This window comes from Salarias fasciatus, chromosome 23, assembly GCF_902148845.1.
Source record: "Salarias fasciatus chromosome 23, fSalaFa1.1, whole genome shotgun sequence".
Lineage (NCBI taxonomy): Eukaryota > Metazoa > Chordata > Actinopteri > Blenniiformes > Blenniidae > Salarias > Salarias fasciatus.
Genome location: NC_043766.1, coordinates 28,114,365 through 28,137,472, shown reverse-complemented (window position 1 = coordinate 28,137,472; position 23,108 = coordinate 28,114,365). Strand labels below are relative to the sequence as shown.

General features: G+C 45.4%; 1 protein-coding gene across 1 annotated transcript; it reads left to right on the top strand.

The window, feature by feature from the left end:
- Positions 1–3,795: 3,795 nt before the first annotated feature.
- On the top strand, positions 3,796–22,359 carry zbtb37 (zinc finger and BTB domain containing 37). Its single transcript, XM_030083260.1, has 4 exons — positions 3,796–4,171; positions 5,791–6,738; positions 17,909–18,008; positions 18,745–22,359. The coding sequence occupies exons 2-4, from the start codon at positions 5,810–5,812 to the stop codon at positions 19,279–19,281; spliced, it is 1,566 nt and encodes a 521-aa protein (XP_029939120.1). The 5' UTR covers positions 3,796–4,171; positions 5,791–5,809; the 3' UTR covers positions 19,282–22,359.
- Positions 22,360–23,108: the final 749 nt, after the last annotated feature.

Genomic DNA, 23,108 nt, shown 5'->3' with positions numbered 1-23,108 from the left:
CCAAAATTACAAAACCAAGAGTTCAAGAAGCTGGAATGACTCCAAATGAAAAGAACAATCTGGCAAACCATAGTGAGTGAGTGAGTGAGTGAGTGAGTGAGTAAGTGAGTGAGTGAAAATAGACTGGCAAGCGAAAAAGAGGAAGTGAAGCATGAAACCAAACACAGTGATTCACATTTTCTTTCCTCCAACCGTACAATGCCATTGCACAATGTGACACGAGATGCTCTAAAATCACCTGTTATTTTCCCTACCAAAGACTGAACTAAACGAGTAAAATATCCAACACAACTTTATTTTTTTGTATATAGGAAGATCAAGCTAACTATTATGAAACCGACTTCTTGACAGCAGGTTGCCAGCACCTCTCCTCAGGCTTCCCAGTTCTCAAGATACTGGTATCCCTGGTCTCTATACGGACAGAGAGTTACCTCTTTACTGAGTAGGCAGGCTCTCCACCAGTGACTTAGGGGGAAGGTGGGCTCTGGAGGTTAACTCGCAACACTCCTCTTCAAGGGCCTAATAAGAGAGACAGACAATGCAGGATTGGTCCTCATAGTTCATGGGAACTGAAACCAAGCAGCAGCTGGGTTGACAGGTTGACCACCTTGATAATGACAAAGAGCGCAGTGAATCGGAACCGAGTACTCCTCTAGATCAAGCAGCAGTGGAGGCTGGTAGCCAAAAACACACAGCGAGGGGGAAAAATATGTTGCAAAGACAGGCAATGAACTACCGGTATGTGCATATTTGATCCATAAAATTACTTACACAACAAACTGGGTAGCACAGAAGCCATGCAGCACAGGCCTGCTTACAGCTCCTGGTTATTTTTCTCGATTTGTTCATAGATTTTGGAGTGGTATCTGAAGAAAGGTCCACAGTAGCCCCGAAGAGGGAACAGAACTTCTTTTTGAAGAATGGAATGACCTGAGGTCCCCGATTTGAAGCAGCATCCTGAGACAGACCTTGAGGGCAAAAGAGAAGAAGCAAGAGCAACTCACCTGTATCCTTGGCCAAGGGAAGATTTGACAGATGTCAAAAATAAAACAGTTTGTTCTGGGACTCTCTGAAAGACCTGCTGGACATCATGAACATGCTGAAAATGACATTGAGAAAGACAAACACAAACTGGTTCACATCATTCAAGAGGCCCTGAAACACAACGGGTACAGTGAGACCAAAAGCCAAGATGGAATGATCATAGTGGTCACTAGGTGAATGGAGAGAGTTCTTTGCCCCTGGTGATGATGATGGGTGAATGAAGCCACTTCCCAAAGATTTCTGCATATGTTCCCTAGCCTCCCTGTCAGGTGACGACAGGGTGTGTGGCTGTCCTCTGTGGAGGTGTGATTCAGGTTGTGAATCAACAGAGTAGTCACAGACCGCATGTGGTGGTACGGAGATGGCCTGTGACTTTCTGAACATCTAGGCATGCCGGCATTACCTGAGAAGGATCTGGAAGCAAAAAAAACAAAACAAAAACAAAACCGATCAGTATGCTCAGGAGGGTCATGAAGGGAAACAGAGGTCAAACATTCATTGTCGCAAGAATAATTTTACTTGGGGAAATCTGTATCTCTTTAATCAGAGATATCCTAGGATTGCCATTTTCTGTGATAAAAGTCACTAGTATTATATGTAATTGAGTTGCTCTGTGTGGTCACCTGACAGCTGAATAGTAACAGAGCTAGTGTAGTGAGTCACCTGCCAGAGCAGCCGGCCATCAGATGCAGTGGCACCTGGAGTTAAATGGCTGGGCCCTTGTCCATGAAATTAGTCAGCAAAAGAATCTTTATGCACAGAGAGCTCAAGAGTTGGTTGGTGTGATGAGCACAGTATGAGTCAGAGGTCAGGAAGTCTGTTAGTCCACAATTGTTAGTATCACCAGCAATCTACCATCTCATGGTGAGCCTGAATTTTTACTGGACGATGAGCCAAGTTCATAGTGGATGCATCAACCCTCTCACTGACGCTTAACAGAACGGCAGGTGTGTCCTGACTGCATAGATTCATCCTGGGTGTTTGAAACTGTTGCAACATCTGAAGAGGCCTTAACTATACTCTGCTTATCAGTGTTGCATATTTAATGGATAAACTAGCTATTCTTAAAACAAGCTCTTAAATCAAACCTCTACCTCCTGCAAGCCAGGTCACCAGAAAAATCAAAGGTTTTTCTTTATCTCCTCTGAGCCCCCCCACCCCCCACCCCCACCCCTGGAAAGCAAAAAAAAAAACAAGGACAGTTATTCCAACCACTGCCTGCCACCCAGTTGTGCCTCAGTCTCTAGGTTGTGCTTTCAGATGAGTGACGGAAACAGCCACTTTGGTGCTCTCGCTAGTTACATGTCAGAGTTTGAACAGCAATGAACAGTTCACTGACAAATCACTGAGTCTCCTCCCAACCTGAATTCCTTGTAGTTCACTGACTAGTTGTCGAGGCTCTGTTGGTTCCTTTGCCTGCAGTGCAGAAGCTGACGCCGGAGCATCAAGGCTAGAAACAGAGTACAACTCTTTCATCTGTTGAACCTGACAGAGTTTGCCATCCTCTCCAGGGAGGAATCAAAGTACCCCTGTTTGCAGACATTGCATGGCAGAAGTAAGAGAGGTCACCTAATGGTCATACTGACTGAGCTGTGGCCCAAAATGGCAACTCTGAGGCAATCTGATTCTGCTGAGTCTGTCAAGGCTACATTGTACTGTGATGGCATACCGAAGCTTGGAGACTGGCTTGCAGAGATCAGGGCAGTACAGTATCCAAACAGTTCTAAAATATTCAATGAGTCATGCACAGGAATTCATCCACAAGACAAAATTGCAAAACCTAGAATCCGCTAGAGAAAACGCTGGAATGGCTTCAAACAAAAGCAAAGATTATTTGGCAAACAATGGGTGAGTGAGGCAGTTTATAAGTAGACTGAGAGACTGACCATTGCTGAGGTGCAGGTGTGGCAAATGGAAGAAGAGGAAGTGATCATACACAGAGATTCACAGCTTCTCTTTTCTTTCCCAATCACATAATGTAACGTCACACAATGTGACATGAGACGCTATAAAATCACATTTCCTCTTGATTAACCAAGAAGTGAACAGGTTACTACAAAGACACTACGGTATATAGAAATATATTTACATATACATATAGAATACAATAAAATACAACACAATACAATACAATTCAATACAATATATAGACACCCATGACCTGCTTGAATCCCTCTCAGTGTAGACTCAAGGCTGAAAGATATTAACATTTTCAAATAACATAAAAACTGATTTGTGTAGTTAAATCTGTCCCACTGTGAATCAGTAATGATCACATTTCAAAGCTCACATTATAATTACTTAGTTCACTAGTAGTAATGCAAATTTTGTTTACTTTTATTTGTATTTTTCAACGTTCAGTGTTTTTTTTTATTCACATATTCTTGGGGGATCTTTTATGCAATTTATGTTTTTTTGTGCTGTAAAATCTACATATTCTCCATTTGTGTCATGTCAAACACTGAATGGTGTGCTAGAACAACAGACTGGCATTCTTATTCTTGTCGTTGCTATTTTAGATTCGTTTATCTTAAAGTAAAAATACTTTTATCCCAGAGTAACGAAGTATTAATACTTCAGCCGAACTGAAGTACTTCACTTTGCCAAACTCCAGGTGCCCCTCCTCTGGTCCTGATTTCCCGCTGGGAGATGTAGTTTTCAAACATTGCAGTACACTGGCGCGCCGTATTGACTGTACTACATTACCCATGATGCTCAGCGCGTCCCCCCACCTCACCCCCACCCCTTCCTTCCTGCAGCCTCGGCCCTTCGTGAAAAAGGAAGATGAGGAGCGGCGACTCGCTGTCCCCGAGCCGAACCTGAATCGAGTCTCTCCCCCTGCGCGATGGCGGCACGCCGGCTGCTGACGGACCGGAGTATGAACTTTGCGGCCCCTCTCCGGGCTTGAGCGCGACGCGACAGCCGCTGGAGCCTCTGCTGGAGCCGCCGCGGGTCTTCGGGGCTTGGTGGAGCGGCGGGTGGAGCTGCTGCAGCCTGCGGGACCGGACCCAGGCGAGCCGAGTCGACGTCTCCCGTCCGGACAGCGATGCTCGGCACGCCGCGAGACTGAAGCCCGAGCCTGCACCGCATCCTGAAACCAGAGCCCGCCTCCCCCTGCCCTCCCCAGGTGAGAGCCCCGCCGAACACCTGGCCGGGTGTCTGCCCCTCTCTAAACCGCAGCGGGGGTCTGTCTGGAGGGTCTCGGGTCCGGACCTGGTTCAGTTCAGTCGGGCTCTGAAGTCACACCTGTCAGGTCCACGGAGATTTCTCAACGCAGGTCCAGAGAGGGGTGAACCGGATCAGAGTCTGCATGTGACTTCAGGTGGGATCGGGTTCTGTATGGGGGTCCAGGACCCCCTGAGGCTCCTGAAGCAGACTTTAAAATGAGAGTTAATGCACTGTTAATGAGACAGCAGTACACTGCTGCAGCAACTAATACACAGAGGACACACACTCCAGATGAAGAGATACAAAGCACCAGAGTCAACAACCACACAATACAAAGGAGATGCAATGATGGTAGTGCTCATGTTGTTTAGTCCCTTGGAGATATTTAATGTGACACTAAAACACAAAATGATCCCCCCCCCCCCCCCCAAAAAAAAAAAAAAAAAAAAAAACTTAAAATGAAATGCAAAATAAATACAAAGAGATAGAATTAACACGGCCCTATGCTAATAGAGAATGGAGACAAAAAGACAGGCAACAACTGAAAAGAGGCAGAATAATAATGCAAAACTGCCACTTCAAGCAACTGCTAAAACACAGAGAAATATGCACAGTGACCTAAAGGGATCAATCAAAGAAAACACGACAGACCTGTACTGTGCCCGCTTCCCGGTCAGTTCTTGTGACCTTGTACTGGTCTTGTCCCAGTCTTGTCATTATAATGGAATGATGACTCTAGTCCCGTTCTGATCAAACAGGAATTTTGTTTTGGTTCTGCGTCAGTTGCTGGTCAGACTGGTCCCAGTTTCAAACCAGGCCTGAACCAGTTTGACAGCTCGGACCAGATCAAAGAAATATGAGTACCTTGCAATCGTACTGATCTGGTCCCGTGTCTACCTGGTCGAGTCCTGGTATCTGGTACCTGTTCTCTTGCCCTTCTCTCAATATGAACTCCATGATCTTCAGTGGGTCCTCCAGATTCAGGCCTCAGGCTTTAATCACCTGCAGATCACTGCTGTTGTCTGCTGCTGCTGTCTGCCGGTCTCTGTCAGTCTGTGGGAGACTGCTCTTGGTGCTCATCCTGTCTGAGCCAGCCAGCCAACTCTGGTACCTCCAGGCCCACTTCTACGATTTCTGCATCAGTCAACCAGCAGTGTGACTGTAGTTAGCGTACTTGTTCAGGCTTTGTCCAAGTCTCCATTCTGTACCAGTTCCTGATCTGCTTTCAGTTTGATTGCTGTCCCAAACCATAAGCACACTTAGTACAGGATTGGATCTGATGTAAGCACTGCTTTGGTTTCAGTCCAGCACCTGATGCAGATACTGGTACCAGATACATGTCTCGTACTTCATTGGTTACTGGCATCTGGAACCTGACCTGTCTTTGGGACCAGTTCTGGCCTTGCTCCAGGATCTATCCTAGTTCAGAGTCTATATCAGATACTGACCTTCCTCCTGTATGTCTAGTCATCGTTCTGTACATGTTTCAGGTCTGGTGCTGGGTACAGTTTGGGCTCAGTCCAGTTCCTGGTCTTGGTTTTATCCTGTTCTGACTCTGACACATTGTTTTCGTTGCAGAGTCCCAGCAGGCTGCAGCATGGAGCGCTCCGGCAGCGTCCAGCTGGACATCCCGGATTTCAGTAACTCGGTTCTGTCTCATCTGAACCAGCTTCGGGTCCAGGGTCGTCTCTGTGACATTGTGGTCAATGTTCAGGGTCAGAGCTTTCGAGCGCACAAGGTGGTCCTTGCCGCTAGCTCGCCATATTTCCGGGACCACATGTCTCTGAGCCAGATGAGCACTGTGTCACTGACCGTGATCCGCAACCCGTCGGTGTTTGAGCAGCTGCTGTCGTTCTGCTACACCGGCCGCCTCTGTCTGCAGCTGGCCGATATCATCAGCTACCTGACGGCTGCCAGCTTCCTGCAGATGCAGCACATCATCGACCGCTGCACGCAGATCCTGGAAGGCATCCACTTGAAGATCAACTTGGCCGATCTGGACGAGGAGTCTCGGGAGGAGGATGTGACGGCGCGAGGCTCCAGGGGGAGTCGAACCTTGGAGGCGGTGGTCCGAGGCGGGGCTCATCACGGCAGCTTGCGGCTACTCGGCCCACGGGGAGGAGCCGAGGTGTCCGAGCCGGTCAGCCCCACTGAGGAGCCCCTCAGCCCACCGCCGACGGTGGAGCACAGCGGGCTGGAGGGCTCAGGGGCCAGCAGCAGCAGGGGGGGGAAGGAGCCGATTCTTCGCATTAACCGGGCCGGTCAGTGGTATGTGGAGACGAGCAGCGAGCCAGAGCGAACCGGCAGCGCCGAAGATGGAGGCGTTGTAGATGGAGTTCGGATCAAGACGGAGAGGATGGAGGAGTGGATTGGGTCCGGGGAGCAGCAGGAAGAAGGGGGGCCAATGGAAGAAGGGGCCACTGTAATGATCGACACGTCGGGACGCAGCACGGTGGTGACGGGGCCGGTGGGGGCGCTGGGGACCCGCAGTGTGCAGCCTTCGTCCAGCTTCAGCGAGACAGATCGGTGAGTCATAAGGGCGACAGCGGGATAAAGTTGCTGTCACCCAGCTCAGTTTTACCGTAAACCTGGTTTCCACTGCATAGTGTGTGGTGGCACGGGACGGACAGGACAGTGAGTGTGCTTACATGGGTGTGCTAAGTTCGGAATTGGTTTATTCCAAACTAAGCAATTCAGAATTATATTCATGAACTTCGTGTTTACATGGGAAAAACTAAGGATTAAATCCTCTCTAGTTCCAGGGTCTGCGAAGCGTTCCGATTGGACAGGGGCTGCCGTGTTATACTTAAGTAACAGCGTTTTTCTCTTCTTTGTTTCTCAATTAACTTTGACGCTACAGCTTTGAAAATGTCCGTGTTGTCAAGCGCCCGTTCGTCCACTCGTTTCATTACCGTAAGTCCTCTAATAATGACCTGTATTCCATTAAAAGCGCGTCTCCTTTAATGACCGGGTGCGTCTTTGAAGAAAGCTCATAAAAGCCGCCTCCCAATATAAGCCTGTTTTTTTTTTTGTCTTTTCTTTTTTTTCTGTGAAGCGCCTGTGCTACAGCGCCAGTCCTCCTGGCGACAGTGTGTATTACACGCGTTTGGTAAAGATGGCGAAGGGAGAGAAAACATTAAACTTGATGTTGAGTTTTAATTTTTTTTTTCACATTGATTGAAAAAATAAAATCAAATTAATCAAATTAATTAGATATATCGCCCAGCTCTAAACTGCAGTACTGTTTATTACTGTTTTAGTACTGTTTGATACTTGTTTTCAATAAATGAGCTCAGTACATTGTACTGGGTTCCAACTGACGCAAAAGATCTTTCTGCTCTTTTTGAAAATTTTAAAATATAAGCCTCTCTCTCATGCATGCCTCCTATCATTAAAAGCCTGGTGCCAGCTACACTTCAGACAAATAAAAGCCCCGGCTGCTGTAAGAGGATTTACGGTATGTCCATTCCGTCCGTTCTCCTAAAACTGCCGTTAAATAAATCATCTCCGTATGAGTCGAGCTGCGGGCTGCAGGGCGCCATCTTTGAAGATTGCATCATCACGCACCAGGCATGCGCAGAACGACTGGAATGAAGTTGCGCTTTATTTACGCACAATGTCGCTTCCAAACAAGAATAAACCAGCCGGTCTATTTGGATTCAAATTTAATTCCGAACTAAGTGTATAGGTGTTTACGTGGTCATTTTAGAGGGAAATGAGGCTTTATTCGGATTTATACAGGAATAAAAAGTCCCGTGTAAATGCACGGAGTGTGGCAAACCTAAATCAGTGTCGTGTCTCCACTACAGAGAGCACGGTCGGGCCACTGTGCTATGACGCAGGTATACGACGTCATTACGCGATGGTAAATGCGGCGCTCCACTTCGGCTGTTGTGGTCCTTCACTCTGTGGTAGTCATTACTCAGCGGCACTGCTCAGGCTTCCAAGCGAAGCCACGAGTGTCTCCTCTCTGTGACAAAGCTGGGAAAACTTCCTCATTCTGAACAGCACGGTCCAATCTCCTCCTCCTGTCATGGAGAGGAGCATCTGCGTGTCGTCGGAAGACTAGTGCTGTGTGATGTGCCGACATAAAAAATTAATTAATTAAACGAGTTAAACAAAACAGCCAGTGTTTGCAAAGTGGCATGTGCGAACAACTACAGAAGGTTTATACAGCCGATGAACTGTTTGAACAAGGCGGGCTTCGCTCCGCCTTTTGGTAACCGTTCCAGTTACTGCAAGGGGTTACGGTAAATGCTAACGGTTGGGTTCGATTCTTTTGGTACTATCCACAGCTTTTGTCAGTGGACCTGCTCAAAAACCTGTACCGTCCCGTACCATACCTGCACAAACTGTGAAGTGGAAGCGAGACTTAGATTACATTCAGATCAATTTATATGCTGGGTTTGTCACTTTTTATTCCTGTGGCCTGTCATTATGGTAATCAATGAAATGTTCAAACTGATCAGTTCCTCGCTGTCTCATTGAGAAGCACTGAACTTACTTGAAAAGATACTACAATTAAAATGTAAATGATGGCCTTTTTTCAGTAGTTACAATATTTCTTAGTATGCTTGTATTGTTGCAGTGTTGCGGTGATACAAACCGTTAGATCAGTCAGTAGGAGGAAAATACTATTTGGATGTTGATGCTTCATGAAGAGATACATTTCTGAAATAAAGACTATGAGACGAAGCAGCAGTGAAACAGCTGGACTGTACTACTGACATGCAGATAGCAGGTAGAAAAGGCAACTAACTTCTATTGAACAAAATAAGAATAATAGATCTTTCATATTTTGGTCACAATGACTAAGTTTAGCATTTATTATCCATGTACCAGTATATTGGAGTTTAGTTAAATAGCAACTGTTAAAGATGCAATAAGTAAGAATAAAAATAAAAATCATTCCCACTTTTCACCTCTCATTGAAGAAACATTCCCTTTAAACAAACGTCCGTCTCCATCTCGCATGTCTTGGTCAAATTTTTTTAATTCAAAATGAATTATTCTGGGACAGAACAACGAGGCTGCCAAACGAGCAGCACTGAATTCCATATTTTATGGCTGCGCTGTCAGCCGTGCACTGAGGACCACCGGCCTCAGCATGACGCACGCGCACCGTTGGCTGTGTGTGTGCGACAACCGCTACGTGTATACGTGCCGTGCGACGCTGGCTGCGTGCCCGTACTGTCCAAACTCACTTAAAGTCTCACAAACTGACAACCTGCGTGACACTCTCCGAAGGTGAGGAGGAGGAGGAGGAGAGGCTAAGTTCGTTATGTGACATAATATTGCTTATTGTACTTTTAAGACTTGTGTCTGAAACTAAGACTAACAGCCAGCTCAGTAAGCAGGAAGAGACAGTATCTCTGAAGCTGTTGACACGTTTGGCTAAAAGAATCTCACAGTAATCACACTGTGCTAACTGTTACAGGCCCACTGCTGTTGTCTTGACTTCAATTATCAGTTATCTGGTAACTTGATTATCTGGATCCGCCTCGTGCATCACTTGATCACTATTTGTGGTCAGGTGCGTCCAGATGTGGTCCCAGATTTGAGCCTTGAGGTGTTATAGAGCAGTGGTCCCTGACCAGTTTCAAACAACATGATGTATCCCGCGGTACGACACGCTGTAGCAAAAGATGTCAACCAGGCCTAAAACGATGTATGAAAAAAAGCATGAGAACGTTCGTCTGCTCAACACTGTCAGCATAATGGAGATCGGACTATATTTAATTTCCAATTCCGTAACGGCAATCATTAACTTTATCGTTAATTAAATCAGTTAATCGCACGATAAAAAAACCCCAAGTCGGTAAGTTTGCCAGCCTCGATAAATCGACGTTCTCGTGTATTTGTTTTCCTCCCGTCTCTCTACAATACAGGCTGAATGAAAAGAGGGTTCACTCTGTGTCCGTATATTTGTGTTAACACCTGGGCGCGTTGGTTCTGTAGCGGATTCAACAGAGTGAGCCCTCCTGTCACTCAACCTATCTTTGTTCCGGTGTGAGGACCGGGGAGGCTGCTCGCTCGTGCGTTAGCTTATACGCACACACAGCGCTGCGAGTGAGCGCCACGAGCAGCAACAGGAGCAAATATGGATGAAGGGACAAAAGAGATGGTTTCTAAACCGAATGCCACGGCCCCAGTGTGGGAATGTTTCGTTTTCAAACTGACTGGACAAGGTGAGCCCGTCAATACAGACCAGCCAATATGATGCATTTGCTCCAAGGTAGTGGCGACGAAGAAGGGAAACACGACCAACATGCACGCGCACCTGAAACATCACTGCCCTGTTCAGCTTTCACAGCTTGAAAAAAAAAAAGTGCCGCTGGAGGAACAGCAGAGTGTTGGGCCCTACAGTGGACGCTCACAGAGGCATTTAGTCGGCAAACTAAATATAATCAGAGTAATGTCAAATACTCTGAAGAATTTAAAGTTTATTGCTTTTGATATGGTGTACGCGCATTATTATGCCATTTATTATCATTACATCAATAAAAAATGTTCTCAAAATAATGGCACTAATATTGTTTATCGGCAGTAATTTGTAGGAGATTTATCGTCAGGCAAATTTTGTAATGTGACAGGCCTACATGGCAGGCCTCTAGTGGGTGCTGTGTGTGTTATACAACCAAGCCTGCATGCACACAAAGAAAAGTACAATATTGATATGATATTTAATGAAGTCATAGCGCTTCACTATTTGTAACTTTTGTCATGTTACCTTGAAAAACTATTGACTGGGACCATAGCGCGCAGGAATTATAGTGTGTTTCAGAGAAGTTGCATTTTTCACGATTAAAGGTGAAATAATTGAATTTGACCCTTAATGTTTCACATCAGTTAAATCAATAAATGTCCAATCTTTAGATTTTAAAAAGTTTAGGGCCATCCAGGCTTTAATGTCATCAAGGTATCATAATGGAACCGTCAGTGAGAAGGCATCTTTCTTCCTTAGCGGGACGTAAATTTGGCTGTCATTGGCAAAGCAGTGAAATGAGATGCCGTGCCTTCGAAGTATGGACCCCAGTGGCAATAAAAGTGACAAAAACAGTGGCCCCAAGATTGAGCCCTGTGGAACCCCATAAGACCATGCAGTGGAGGAGGATTCAGAGCCAGCATGGCAAACACACATGGCTCTGTCTGTCAGGTAGGACTTCAACCACTAGTGCATGGCCACTGATGCCAACCAAGCTCTGCAGTTGGGATAATAAGATGCTGTGATCCACGGTGTCAAGTGCAGCTCTTCAGCAGAACGAGAAACACGTCGGCACGGGTAATCGTTTACCAGGAGGATGCCGTTAAAAACCCTGAGTAAAGCTGACTTGGTGCTGTTTATGGGTTTAAAAAGGGACTGGAAGACCTCCAAGATGTTATGATTGTCGAGGCGGTTCTTCAGCTGCAGATCGACAACCTTCTCCAGGAATTTAGAATTAAAAGGCAGATTGCAAATGGACTTAAATTCAGCCATGACGGTCTGATCCAGGCCAGGTTTCTTCAGCAAGGGTAGCACGGCCTCATGTTTAAATTTTACTGGGACAACGCCGGACTGCTGTTATCGATAGCACGGACAAGTTGTCCTATCCTGGGGAAAATGTCTTGAAAAAGATGAGGGGAAATGGTATCTCGTGGGGAACTTGAGGGCTTAGTATGGGCAACCCACTGACTCAAACTCATGAAATACACCAGGACAATGAAAAGAGCCAGAGGGATAACGTATCAAAATCAGGACCCTAGTGGAAACAGCCTTATCAATAAAAAAGTGAAACTTCTCACAGGTTTCAGGAGATGATTCTAGACAGAGGCTGCGGGTATTAAGAACAGAATCAATTGTTCTGTAAAGCACACGTGGGTCATGGCGGTTGTCCATAATGATGTCTGACAAGTTTTCTCTTTTAGCATCATTAACAGTGCAAATCCAAAAACAAAGGTTCTTTTCCAAAGACCAGATTGGTATTTAGTTATTTACCTGACGGTTTCGGCAGCTGTCAGCTGTCTTCTTCAGAGTGTCACGTGATGTTGTGGTGACGTATCTTGTCAGCTGATTTATACAGGTAACTTGGAAGACCAATGAACCTTTTTGGACTATCATTAACAGTGGTCTGATATTGAAGCCAGCAGTCCTTTAAAATATGGAATGAGACATTGCAGCTTGTCCTTCCTCCACCTGCGTTTGCCTCAGCGACACTCCCTCCTAGCTGCCTGAGTTCTCTGATTGAACCAGGGGTCAGGTTTGGCTTTTGGCTGCCTGGTTTGTAATGCAGCCACAGGATAAAATGTTTCAGGACAGCAGCGCTTTATTTTCTTAAGGCATATGCATTTAAGAGACTCAGTTAAACTCCAGTGTGAGAGATCAAATGGAGAAACATTAATTTTCTTTCTCCTCTGAGGTAAACTCTGCAGCAAATCAATGACACTTTATCAGTATCAGTTCTTATTGAAAACAAAGAGCTCCATTCCGCAAAACATAAGTTCCGGGTCATCCTGGCCATATCAAATAATGTAGATATTTCTGGACTCGTCTGGGATGGTCCTGGACTAAAATGCTTTGATCCTGCTTGCTTGCAGTGGACCCGGACCACCCTGGGCGGCGAACTGACGCCAGAGGTGAAACCCACAGCTGATTGCCGCAAGTGGCTAGACTAACAGGGTAATGGTTCACCCATCTAGCTAGTTTATAATCTCCATCACAGAGGGTGGGAAATAGATTACAATGCTGTTTGTCCCCATCAGAATGAAAAAGATGCTTTGCCTAGCATCTGCTGATAAAGTGTAAATACTCGATCATGTCAAGGCTTCAGTTTTGATGAAACTATTTCTGGTCCACTTTTTTTTACTGGCTTCCATGCATGCTGCTGCTTTTTTGTAGCCATAAAATACCAAATGCTGTGCTCTATGTTTGGCAACCTTGGGAACACGGATATGATTGGCTCAGGAACCAGGAAGTAGTGGTGGGCTACACAGTCCACCAAAGTTGTTCTGCTCCGCACCTCTCAGTTTGAAAAGACAAAAACTTGACCAAGACATTGTTGATGGAGAAGACCGATTGTTTAAAGGCAATTTTCTTCTAACAGGTGACAAATGGGAACATTAATTATTTTCACGGTAGATCTCTTATTTACTTTGCCTTTAAATGGAAATTATGGACAATAGTGCATTTCAAAAACAAGACACTGTGGAAGCAGCTTTGAAAACTTCCATTTCCAGTGTCTATCAGTACTGCTGTTATGTAAACAAACAACCAAGACTTAGCTGAAGTTGGACATTTTCCCATGAAAACATTGACGTATAAGCAGTGCCTAAGCTTAACTATGGAGTAGCTTGATTGCTAACTCGTCTGTGGGAAGCCTCCTTTCATCTTGTTTTTGTCTAGTTGGGTCACAAGACAGACCAGACGGTTAGACAGAGATCCCTGATTTCCCACAGCCATTCCCTCAATGCCAGCTCTCACTGTTTAACAAACACTGTTCTCTTCAATAAAATCAGGCTCTGTTTGTGCAACCTCCAGGTATAGACAGTACTACTGCGAATACCCGAACCAAATGCATCATGCTCCAAAAGAACTGTCAGCTCAGTGAAATCACCTGAATCAGTTAACTGACAGATCGCAACACAGTCAGGCCTCACATTCCTGGTTCCTGAAAAGCACAAGTTTACTCAAAAGATCCAGAAGATATCTCATTGTGTCAAACTAATTTTACAGTCTTGTGTTGCCTGAACACAATGGACCTAATGGGTCTTCCTATACCCAAACTTAAGCTCAGTTTACACTTGAACGATTCTGTGGCACGCATTGCCACGAATCGAGTCGCAAACTATTCATACAGTAGCGTGACGTGGCGTGAAGTGTGCGTAAACCCATCGTGACTGCGTGCCGTGTTGGGACGAGAATTTTGAAATCTTCAAAATTTTGGTCACAACAAAATATCGCGAACGGGCCATGAACTATGCGCCAACTGTTCGTGAACGCGTCGGGACAATGCGGGAGGATGCGTGCCAGTCGTGGCCACCGGCGAGTACCCGGAAAAGGGCCCCATGCAGGGGATTTTCGACACACTGTCATTGCAGCGTCTAGTGTAGTGCCTGTAATTTGTCATTGAAATTGACTGATGTCAGCCGTCCGTCGGGGCCCCCTTCAGCTCGGGGCCCGAGGCAGCGCCTTTTCTGCTGCTCTTCAGCACAGAGCAGCTGCAGGTTCAGGCAAATTCTCTTCTCCGCAATGATGGTGTCTCTGGCATTCAGCATGTTGTCTGCTCCACAGCAAATCCAAAAATGACCCGGGGTTGGGGAAGCCCCCCTTTTTATATGACGTGTGTAATTGCGCGCGCAACCACGTCGTGCCAATGCGGGAAGCTCGTAAACTATGTGCAACCTATGCGTGAATGTGCTGTGAATGCGTCGTGCCAGTTCGCGACACTGATGGGCGCATTCGTGAACTATTCGTGAACTAGTCGTGAACTGTGCGGGAGCCTGCTGGTTCGTAACTCCAGATTGGCCTGCCTAAAAGTCGTGTAAGTGTAAACCTCGCTTTACAGGATTCTGCCTTAAAAGAATCACATGCGATTCACCTCCACACTCCACATGTTCATTCAATTTGGTTCTTTTTTCTTTTTTTCCCTCAGTATTCCTGAATGTATCGAGCCACTGCCTTTGTCGCCTTAACTACACCCTCCTACTCTGTTCTACTTTCAGCTTTCTTTCACCCTCGGGACCTGCTTTGTTTCACCTTTGTTTTATTTAGCCAAGCCCCAGTCCTCCCCAGCCAAACTGAAACTTTGCTATGATCTCTACATGTTTAGGAGCTGCTTCTGCCCTTCTCGAGTGCCGTTCCCTCCATCCTTCATTTGATTTGGAACCAGGCTCTTGACTGCCACATCCTTACTCCTAGATGACAAAGACTTTGCCCCTGACCCCACTACACTCAAATGCCTTTGTTCAACTAGACAGTGGTAGCTGAAGTATTGTTTTCCCTTACAATACCACACTAATTAGACATCTAGCCTTGTCTTACCACTTAAGTAGGAACTTACCAATCTTTCCATCTTCTTAGCAACAGATAATAAAATTTCACATACTGATAGTGGCCACAGTAACTCAGGAAGCACCATAATTTCAACTTTTCTGGGAACCATGACCTTCCTTGACACCCTCAGTACCTTCAGTAACACGTCTTAAACTGCATTACTGTTAACCATTGTTCAAGACAATGCTGTGGCATATACTAGAGTTGTTTTGATTAGAATTTCTGAATTTCAAATCTAATGAGGCCATCCCCATTACCTACCCACCTACCTACCCACCTACAGTTCAGTTAAGTTTCATGATTTCTTACTCATCTATGACAAACCTTTCATTAATTATCTTCCCCCTACATACTGAGATACTTGCCGCCCTTAATATTTATACTTTTGTAAGTTTCCTATTTATTTCCTTTAGAGTCCCCATTTCTTAACTTTTGTCATCCATGAGGCACATGCTGTTTTCTCTGTCTGATACCAGTTTTCCACCAAGAAGAATCAGTTTCTAGTTCAGCGCTGGTCCCTGCTGCAGCCATCCTCTGCTGTATTTCCTCCAGCGTTTGTGACCTTGGTTGCAGACCACTGTGCCTTGAAGCTCTGGGTCTCATTCTCACTTCACTGCTGCTTTAATTTTGTGTCCATTACAGTCAAAAAAATTGATGAAGTTACTCTTCTGTAGTTTTCGATATGGTGTTTTGCGTTTTCTCGTTGGTCTTGATAAGTCATCAGCTGCAGGCAGAGTCATTGATGCTTCTCTCGAGTTCAGAAGTGGTGCTCGTCTAGCACCAGATTGAGAGGCTTTAGCCAGCGTTTAGATGACGGATGCAAAGATTATGTTGCTATGTCAGGATCTGGCTCTGAACCTGCTTGGTCTAAATAGGGTTAAAACATCCTGAATCCGGTGCTGGATTATGCTAGTATGCTAAGTACTGTGTTAATCCTGGAATTTTTAGTTTTTTCACAATTTGATTTATTAAGTTATACTTTTCATGGGAGGTGTCTGATTTCTACAATGTTACATTAAGTGTTGGCTATAGTTTAACAACCTCCTTTCATTGTAACTGATTACACCCCTTGCCCAGGTGAAATACCTACGTTCTTATTCTCTGAATAGACTGAATAGGTACTCTTAAAATGTGTTTGAACTTCTGCCATTGCTCCCAAAAGCTGCCCTCCTCTTTCCTGGTTGGGCAAATCTTTCACTAGTTTAAACCAGTCCCTTAAAATGCACTGCCCTTGAATGCTCTCTTTATCTTTTTCCAAGGATTTCTGCCTTTCTGTATTTTGTTAAACTATCCTCTCTCCCTCTATTTTTCTGTGATCTTCTGTCCTTAACTAACTTTCTGAACTGAATGGACCGACCCTCTCTGCACTATTCATGTAACTCATAGATGCTTTCTCTACTGACCAACCAAACACCTTTACTCTAATCCTACTTGGAATCACTAAGAAGTCCCTGTTAAATGCCCCCAGATCTCCACTGGCATTTACACAAAACAACCCAGATGGCGCTCGGTTGGGGGAGATGGCCTACCTTGATCAATGTTTCTCTCTGACTGGCCTGCTGATCCCAGTATCACCAGCATTTTGTTTGACTACTTCATCTTAATTGACAGTGTTACTGATGTCCTCCAAGTTCTGGTTTTCTACTTTCTCCTTATTTGGGGTCGTCAACTTTTACAGTTTTGTCTACACGAGTAACCAGGACTTGTAATCGACGTGTAACCGGTTACACATGACGTCAGAGATTTGCGATCTTTTTTTAATCATGCTTGCGTTACATAACCACTAGAGGACTCTGTCTCCATTGAAATACAGTACCTTATTATCCCATTAAATCAAAGCCGTTCCAGTAATGATCAGAATAAAATATTTATTTTATCATCAACCATGGACACAAGCTGCATGTCGAGGGCCACCGTTTCAGCTGTTAAGGTGCTGATATGTTCAATACGTGTTTTGTCACAATTCTTCGATTTGTTGTATGTAAAATCCCTCATGTTACCCTGTGAACCGCTAGCGGTAGCAATAAAGAGCTAGCTCGCTTACGATAGCATCGAACCGCCTCTTCCTTCAATTTGCTATACCCCTTTCCCACTGAAAGTGACAATCGGCAATTGATTCCTTTCCCACTGCCTGCAGACCTGGGTCTAATTGCTTGCAGGCGAGCTGCGTGGTTGTGTTTTCCCGTGCTGATGGTGTCTCACACTGATGACATCATCAGCACGATGGAGCACAGCGACATAAACAGTGGACGGAAGCTCAGTCCCCGTTACCCGTCGATGAATCTTCTCTTCCCCACGGATCAAGAGAAGCTTTCTGATTTCGCTGCCTTGCCAGTGCTGGGTCATCTTGATCAAGGATATCTCACTCTGTGTCTAAAAACAACAAGCGCACTCACATAGCCACGCTACGTCGATGTCGTCATGCAAATTACCACGCCGATCCGGGTGTGCTTTTCTCACTGAAACTGATCGGAGGCGAGCCGATTAAAATCAACCCGGATCGAAATGCTGTTTAAACCATTTCCCACCGCGATGAGGAGCCGATTATTACCAGGTTTAAACAGGTCTTTTGACAAGTGGGAAAGGCTTATTGGAGTGTTTCCACTGCATTATGATTTGTTATGTTGGGTTTGCAGATATGTGAACGGGATGTTATTTGTGTTTCAGGTTCAGTCCTACTGGCAGCGTGGTGGTCCTCACAGAGCGTCAGAGAGCAAAGAGCGAGTCTCCGAGCCGGGCGGATGAACTACGACAGCCAAGCTCACAGGTACGGACTGATGTCCCACGATTCAGCAGATAGATGGACCTCTCACTGACTGGAGCCAAATAGAGGAAATGTCTGTTTGACACACCCTGATATGAAATACAACAAGTGCAATAATGTTGAACATGATGAGGTACACGAATGTTAAGAATCTAAAGCATAAGGGTGAGGTTTTTAAGAGGTTGGACAGAGATTTTAAGTTAAACGTGATTTCTTTGCCGTCAGCTATTTTGCTGGTGTCTACCGTTTTTCCAATTGACTGTACCTCCAAGAGAGGCTGTGATTGGCCGACACATTACAGGGAATCCAGACACTATTTGACCTACCTACTCTCACTGACATAGAAAAGCAGGAGCCTTCAAAATAAAAGCACTGGGCTCTTTCCCAGGTCTGCTCCAGATTGTATGAAGTGTTTAACTTTTGTTTACTGACACTTGCAAATCTGATTCAACATAAGAGCCGCAGAGCCGCCACGCCCCTGAGCTCTGAGATGCTAGTGTATTCTAAGGAGATTCCCAAGGGACACTGTGCTTTTTACCTACCAGTGTTAGATGGCGGTGTCTTAGAAATCGTAAAAGCGTTACAGATACGTTGTAACAAAAGCATTCAAACACTTTTCAAGAACTTCTGAACCCTGTTATTAACCACTGATGTATGAGTTGGCGATGAAACACAAATCCCACCAACTTGATGGCCTGAAGAGATATCCGCTGTATTAAGGTTTGGTTCTGTCCGTCAGGGGGAGGAGCATGCAGCATTTGACATGGGCGGCTACGAGGACTACCTGAGGGAGCAGGTGGGAGATCGCTGGTTCCGCTACAACCCTCGGCTCACCTGCATCTACTGCTGCAAGTCCTTCAACCAGAAAGGCAGCCTGGACCGCCACATGCGGCTGCACATGGGCATCACACCGTTCGTGTGCCGCATCTGTGGGAAGAAGTACACCCGCAAGGACCAGCTGGAGTACCACATCCGCAAGCACACCGGCAACAAGCCCTTCCACTGCCACGTCTGCGGCAAAAGCTTCCCCTTCCAGGCCATCCTCAACCAGCACTTCCGCAAGAACCACCCGGGTTGTGCGCCGCAGGAGGCCCACAGCGCCTCCCCCGAGACCACCACCACCTCCGTCACCTCCAGAGGCGGGCCGAGCGACGAGGCCTCCCCCAGCCAGGAGGAGCCCGAGGCCGGGGGAGGCAGCGGCGCGGGGAGCAGCAGCGGCGGAGGCCAGTACGGCGAAGGTCCGCAGGCCTCGGTTTCCACCACGGGGCCCGACTGACCCTGCCGGGCGTTGGGGTGGGAGTCACAGGTGGACGGACTGGCTGGACGGGCCAGTCGGATCCTGTTGTCGCCAACAGGACGCGGAAGCCGCTGCAGTCAAAAGACACCTCAGAGTTCGAACTGAGATTTTTTTCCGCTTTAAACCGCATCTACCTTCACTAACCGAACCGCACCAATTAAGCTAAAATGAAGAAATGCCACACACTCCAACAACCTCATACACCGCCGCGTTCCGTGGTTCTAGTTTGCCTCCGTCGAGTTTCTGTTACAGATATCTACTTTTATATTTACAGGTTCACAATGCAGCGTCACAGCGGTCTGTCTGACGGACACTTTGCCAAACTTCTCAGTGCCAGTTTATTCGTTTAAAAAAAAAAAAAAAAAAAATCCTTCGTATTTGCCTTGAGACAATCTGGAGCAGGCAGGTTGATAATAAGAAATCCTGAGCTCTTTAAACACCACAAAGAAAAGAAAAAGTTGCACAAAAAAATGGGGTTCAATGACAAAATGGCACGTGGTGAAAGTTCAGCTTCAGTGTGATCGGAGTTTCTGATGCTTTCAGGCTTTCTGTTGACATTTCAGGATAAGATCTCTCTGTAGATTTAACACAACATACCTCATATCGCAGCCTCATAATCCTCAAACCACACTTTCAGTCCTCGGTTTCATCGGGTCCTGATCCAGGGAAAAGTTTTCACCGTCTACTTCAAATAAAACTTTCACAGCCGTCGTTTGTTTGCAGGTAGTCAACTTTTTAAAGTTGACTTCTTTAGAATTTTGAGGGTTTCCTGGTAGATTATGATGTTTTTAAAGCTAGAATGCCACAAATCTGTGGACTCCATTTTTGGCCTTGGATAAGCCAGAACATTACTGTCTCGCCAAATGCAAGTGGACACACCGACATACAAATATAAGTCCCTTCAAAATTAGAACTATTACCAGTTTAATTGTGTTAAACAACACCTTCCCTCCCACTCCATTTGGGCTTGGCCCTCAGGTTGGGGACCAGTCTAACCACTGGTTAAGAATAGACCCACCCGCAAAACTAATATCCGACCCTCTCATCAACGCAGTGCGTTGCCAATCACTTCAGATTTCCAGGAATCAGTTCAGACGCCCTCAAACTCTCTGGTGCAGACAAACTGTGGAGCCTCCGATCACACTGGGCTGTTTATTTGGCTGTTAAACAAGACCTGTGGCAGTTGAACTCGGTTTGTCAGGATCTGATAGATCAGACTGGATCATCAGGCAGCGGGAAAACTGGATGGCGTCCAGCCTCAGATAAGCTACACAGCTCAGTTACCTCTCATCACTACGCAATACAGCTGCAGCACAGCACCACCGGGGGGCGCTCTGGTTCCATTCACACAGAGAGCTCCGTCAGTCTTCTCAGATATTTTTATAAAGCAAGCATGTCTTTACGATTTTCTTTTGTTACGGTTTTCTCGGGAACTATCTTGCTCTGACAATGTGGAAGTTTTTAACGTGGAAAAAGGACGAGTTCTGACCCGGTCAGGAGCTTCTGCCGAAGCGAACGACGCACCGAACCTGCTGCACTCCGGCCTGTCTTGGTTTCAGACTGAAGGTCCTCACAGAGCGATCGATGGGAACAAGAACTTTTTTAAGTCCTTAGGTCGACTATAAACAGGTTGCTCTGAGTAAAGACCTGAAGACTCGCTATACAGTATAGTTTTGATGAGTAACTATACATATTTTTAGGAACTTATATTAGCTTGTAAGCTATTTATTTTTGCAGAGTTTACTGCGTTTTTCAAGCCACCTTATTGCATCGTTTCTTATTATATTTAGTATTGGATAATAGTTTTGATCTTTAGTTTCCAGTAGTTAAGAACATTTCTTGAAAAATAACTTAAAAAAAATATTTTGTAAACAAATTGCATAGTTTTTAAGCTGTTAAATCTTCCCACGACAGGGCGCTTGCTTCTCCAGAGGAAAACGTATAAATACGGGATACTCACCTCATTAACCAATGTTGTTTAGACTCAGTATTATGACTTGATTTGCCTCACGCATAGTTGGAAGAAAATCAACTTCAGTTTGATGTCTGTTTCACCTGTGTGGAAATTTAGCTAGCAGGCTAACCGATGTGGCTAACGTAGCTCTTATCTGTCTTTGATTGAGCTTATTGCAGTGGCCTTATGTTAACTGTTCAATTCCTCTGAAAAACGTTATTCAGCATGTGAGTTCAGTGTGTTTTGCTTATAATCTTAAACAGATTACATCCGGTAGTTTGCTTATTTCATGGCAGTGATATTTTTAAGAAGTGGACCTAATGCTAATGAAATAGTGAGCTTGGTTTTAGCATAATTTACAAATGAACTGTTACCACAGAACAAGATGAACCCCCCCCCCCCCCCCATGGATCTAGCCTTTATAAAGTTACCCAGTCACGCGTTATAGAACATTCAACATCCAGTAATAAGCTTTTGGACAGAATGTTAAAACACTGTTGATGAAAGGCGACATGAATCGGCTCCTTTCATGGATTAAGTGACTGACAGTAAGTCATCAAGCCATAACGTGGATTTTAGGCCGTTTTGAATAATTAGAGGTCAGATCTGTCTGGTAACGGCTTTAATGTCAAAAACGGATTCAAATCAGAACAGAAGAACTTTAATTTAGCCTTAATGCTGGCTGCGCTTCTCAACAAAACACCAGAATTAGCAGGTGTCTTATGTCTACGTGTTGAAAATGCTCAGAGTGGACCATCAGGATGTAAGCGTCTTTGTCTAATCAGTAAAATAAAGTTGGAAAGTATCGGGGGGGAAAAAAAGCAGTATTTTGGCCATTCAGATCCTGCAGAAGGTCAATTTACTGGCTTTTCAGAACAAAAAAAAAAAAAAATGTGACTTTGGTGCAATAACAGTGAATTCCGGCATAGCCGATCATTTCTAATGAATTGAGTGTGTCCCAAGGACGGAGTGCAGCTCAGGTTGTGCGTCGCTGGCTTCAGGTGGTTCTGATCTGGGCTCACGTGGACAGGATGAGGAGCCAGACCCTGTCAGACCAGATGGATGTAATAGTCAGGCCATGGAGCTGGGCTTTTGAAAAAAAAGATATATGAATATATATATATATATAAATATATAGATATAACTTTAAATGAAAAACAGACTGAAACACCTCCAGAGGTCTGCGTTCGCCTGCAGGGGGCGAGCTGGAGCAGGCGGGACCACCTGGCAACCAAAGGAAGGACGGCGCGGCCTCCGAAACAACTTCAGCACTTATCAGCGAAAGATGGGGTGAAGACTCTTTTACTTTTACTTGGTTTTTTTTAAGAACAGAACAATCCACAGTTATTACCAGACATTTTAACTACTACGTGTTTGTTTCTTTGCATATGAGTGATGTAAAGGGTTCAGGTGTGGGCAGGTAGCACACGGATCGGCTGTTACTGTTTTTCTACAGAGCTGTGAATCAGAGTCTCAGTGGACGGTTTAAAGAAAAAAAAAACATTTATGCAAGTGAGGCAGCGGCTCTGTCCTCGTTTGATTTCCTCCCTGAATTAGCCGCAGCCGCGCTCACACTTCAGGCTAAAACCAGGATCCTTCAGGTATTTACAGACTCTTCTTTAATCCAGTGAATCCCACGTTTACTTTTCCCTACGTAGCAAAACGCTAACGGCTAAACCTCAGCGCGATCTGCACGCCGCAGAAACAAAACTCACCTGTAAATACACACACACACACACACACACACGCACACAAAGACACACACACCTACCTACGAGTCACTGCAGAAGGTGACAGAATACTCAATAACAGGAGAGGGGCAATACAGGCAATAGTCACAACAACCAGAAAA

Excerpts from the sequence above, each read along its gene's own strand:
- zbtb37 (XM_030083260.1), top strand. The coding sequence starts at position 5,810 with ATGGAGCGCTCCGGCAGCGTCCAGCTGGACATCCCGGATTTCAGTAAC. Across the intron at positions 6,739-17,908 it reads AGCTTCAGCGAGACAGATCG|GTTCAGTCCTACTGGCAGCG; the intron begins GTGAGTCATAAG and ends TTTGTGTTTCAG. Across the intron at positions 18,009-18,744 it reads TACGACAGCCAAGCTCACAG|GGGGAGGAGCATGCAGCATT; the intron begins GTACGGACTGAT and ends TCTGTCCGTCAG.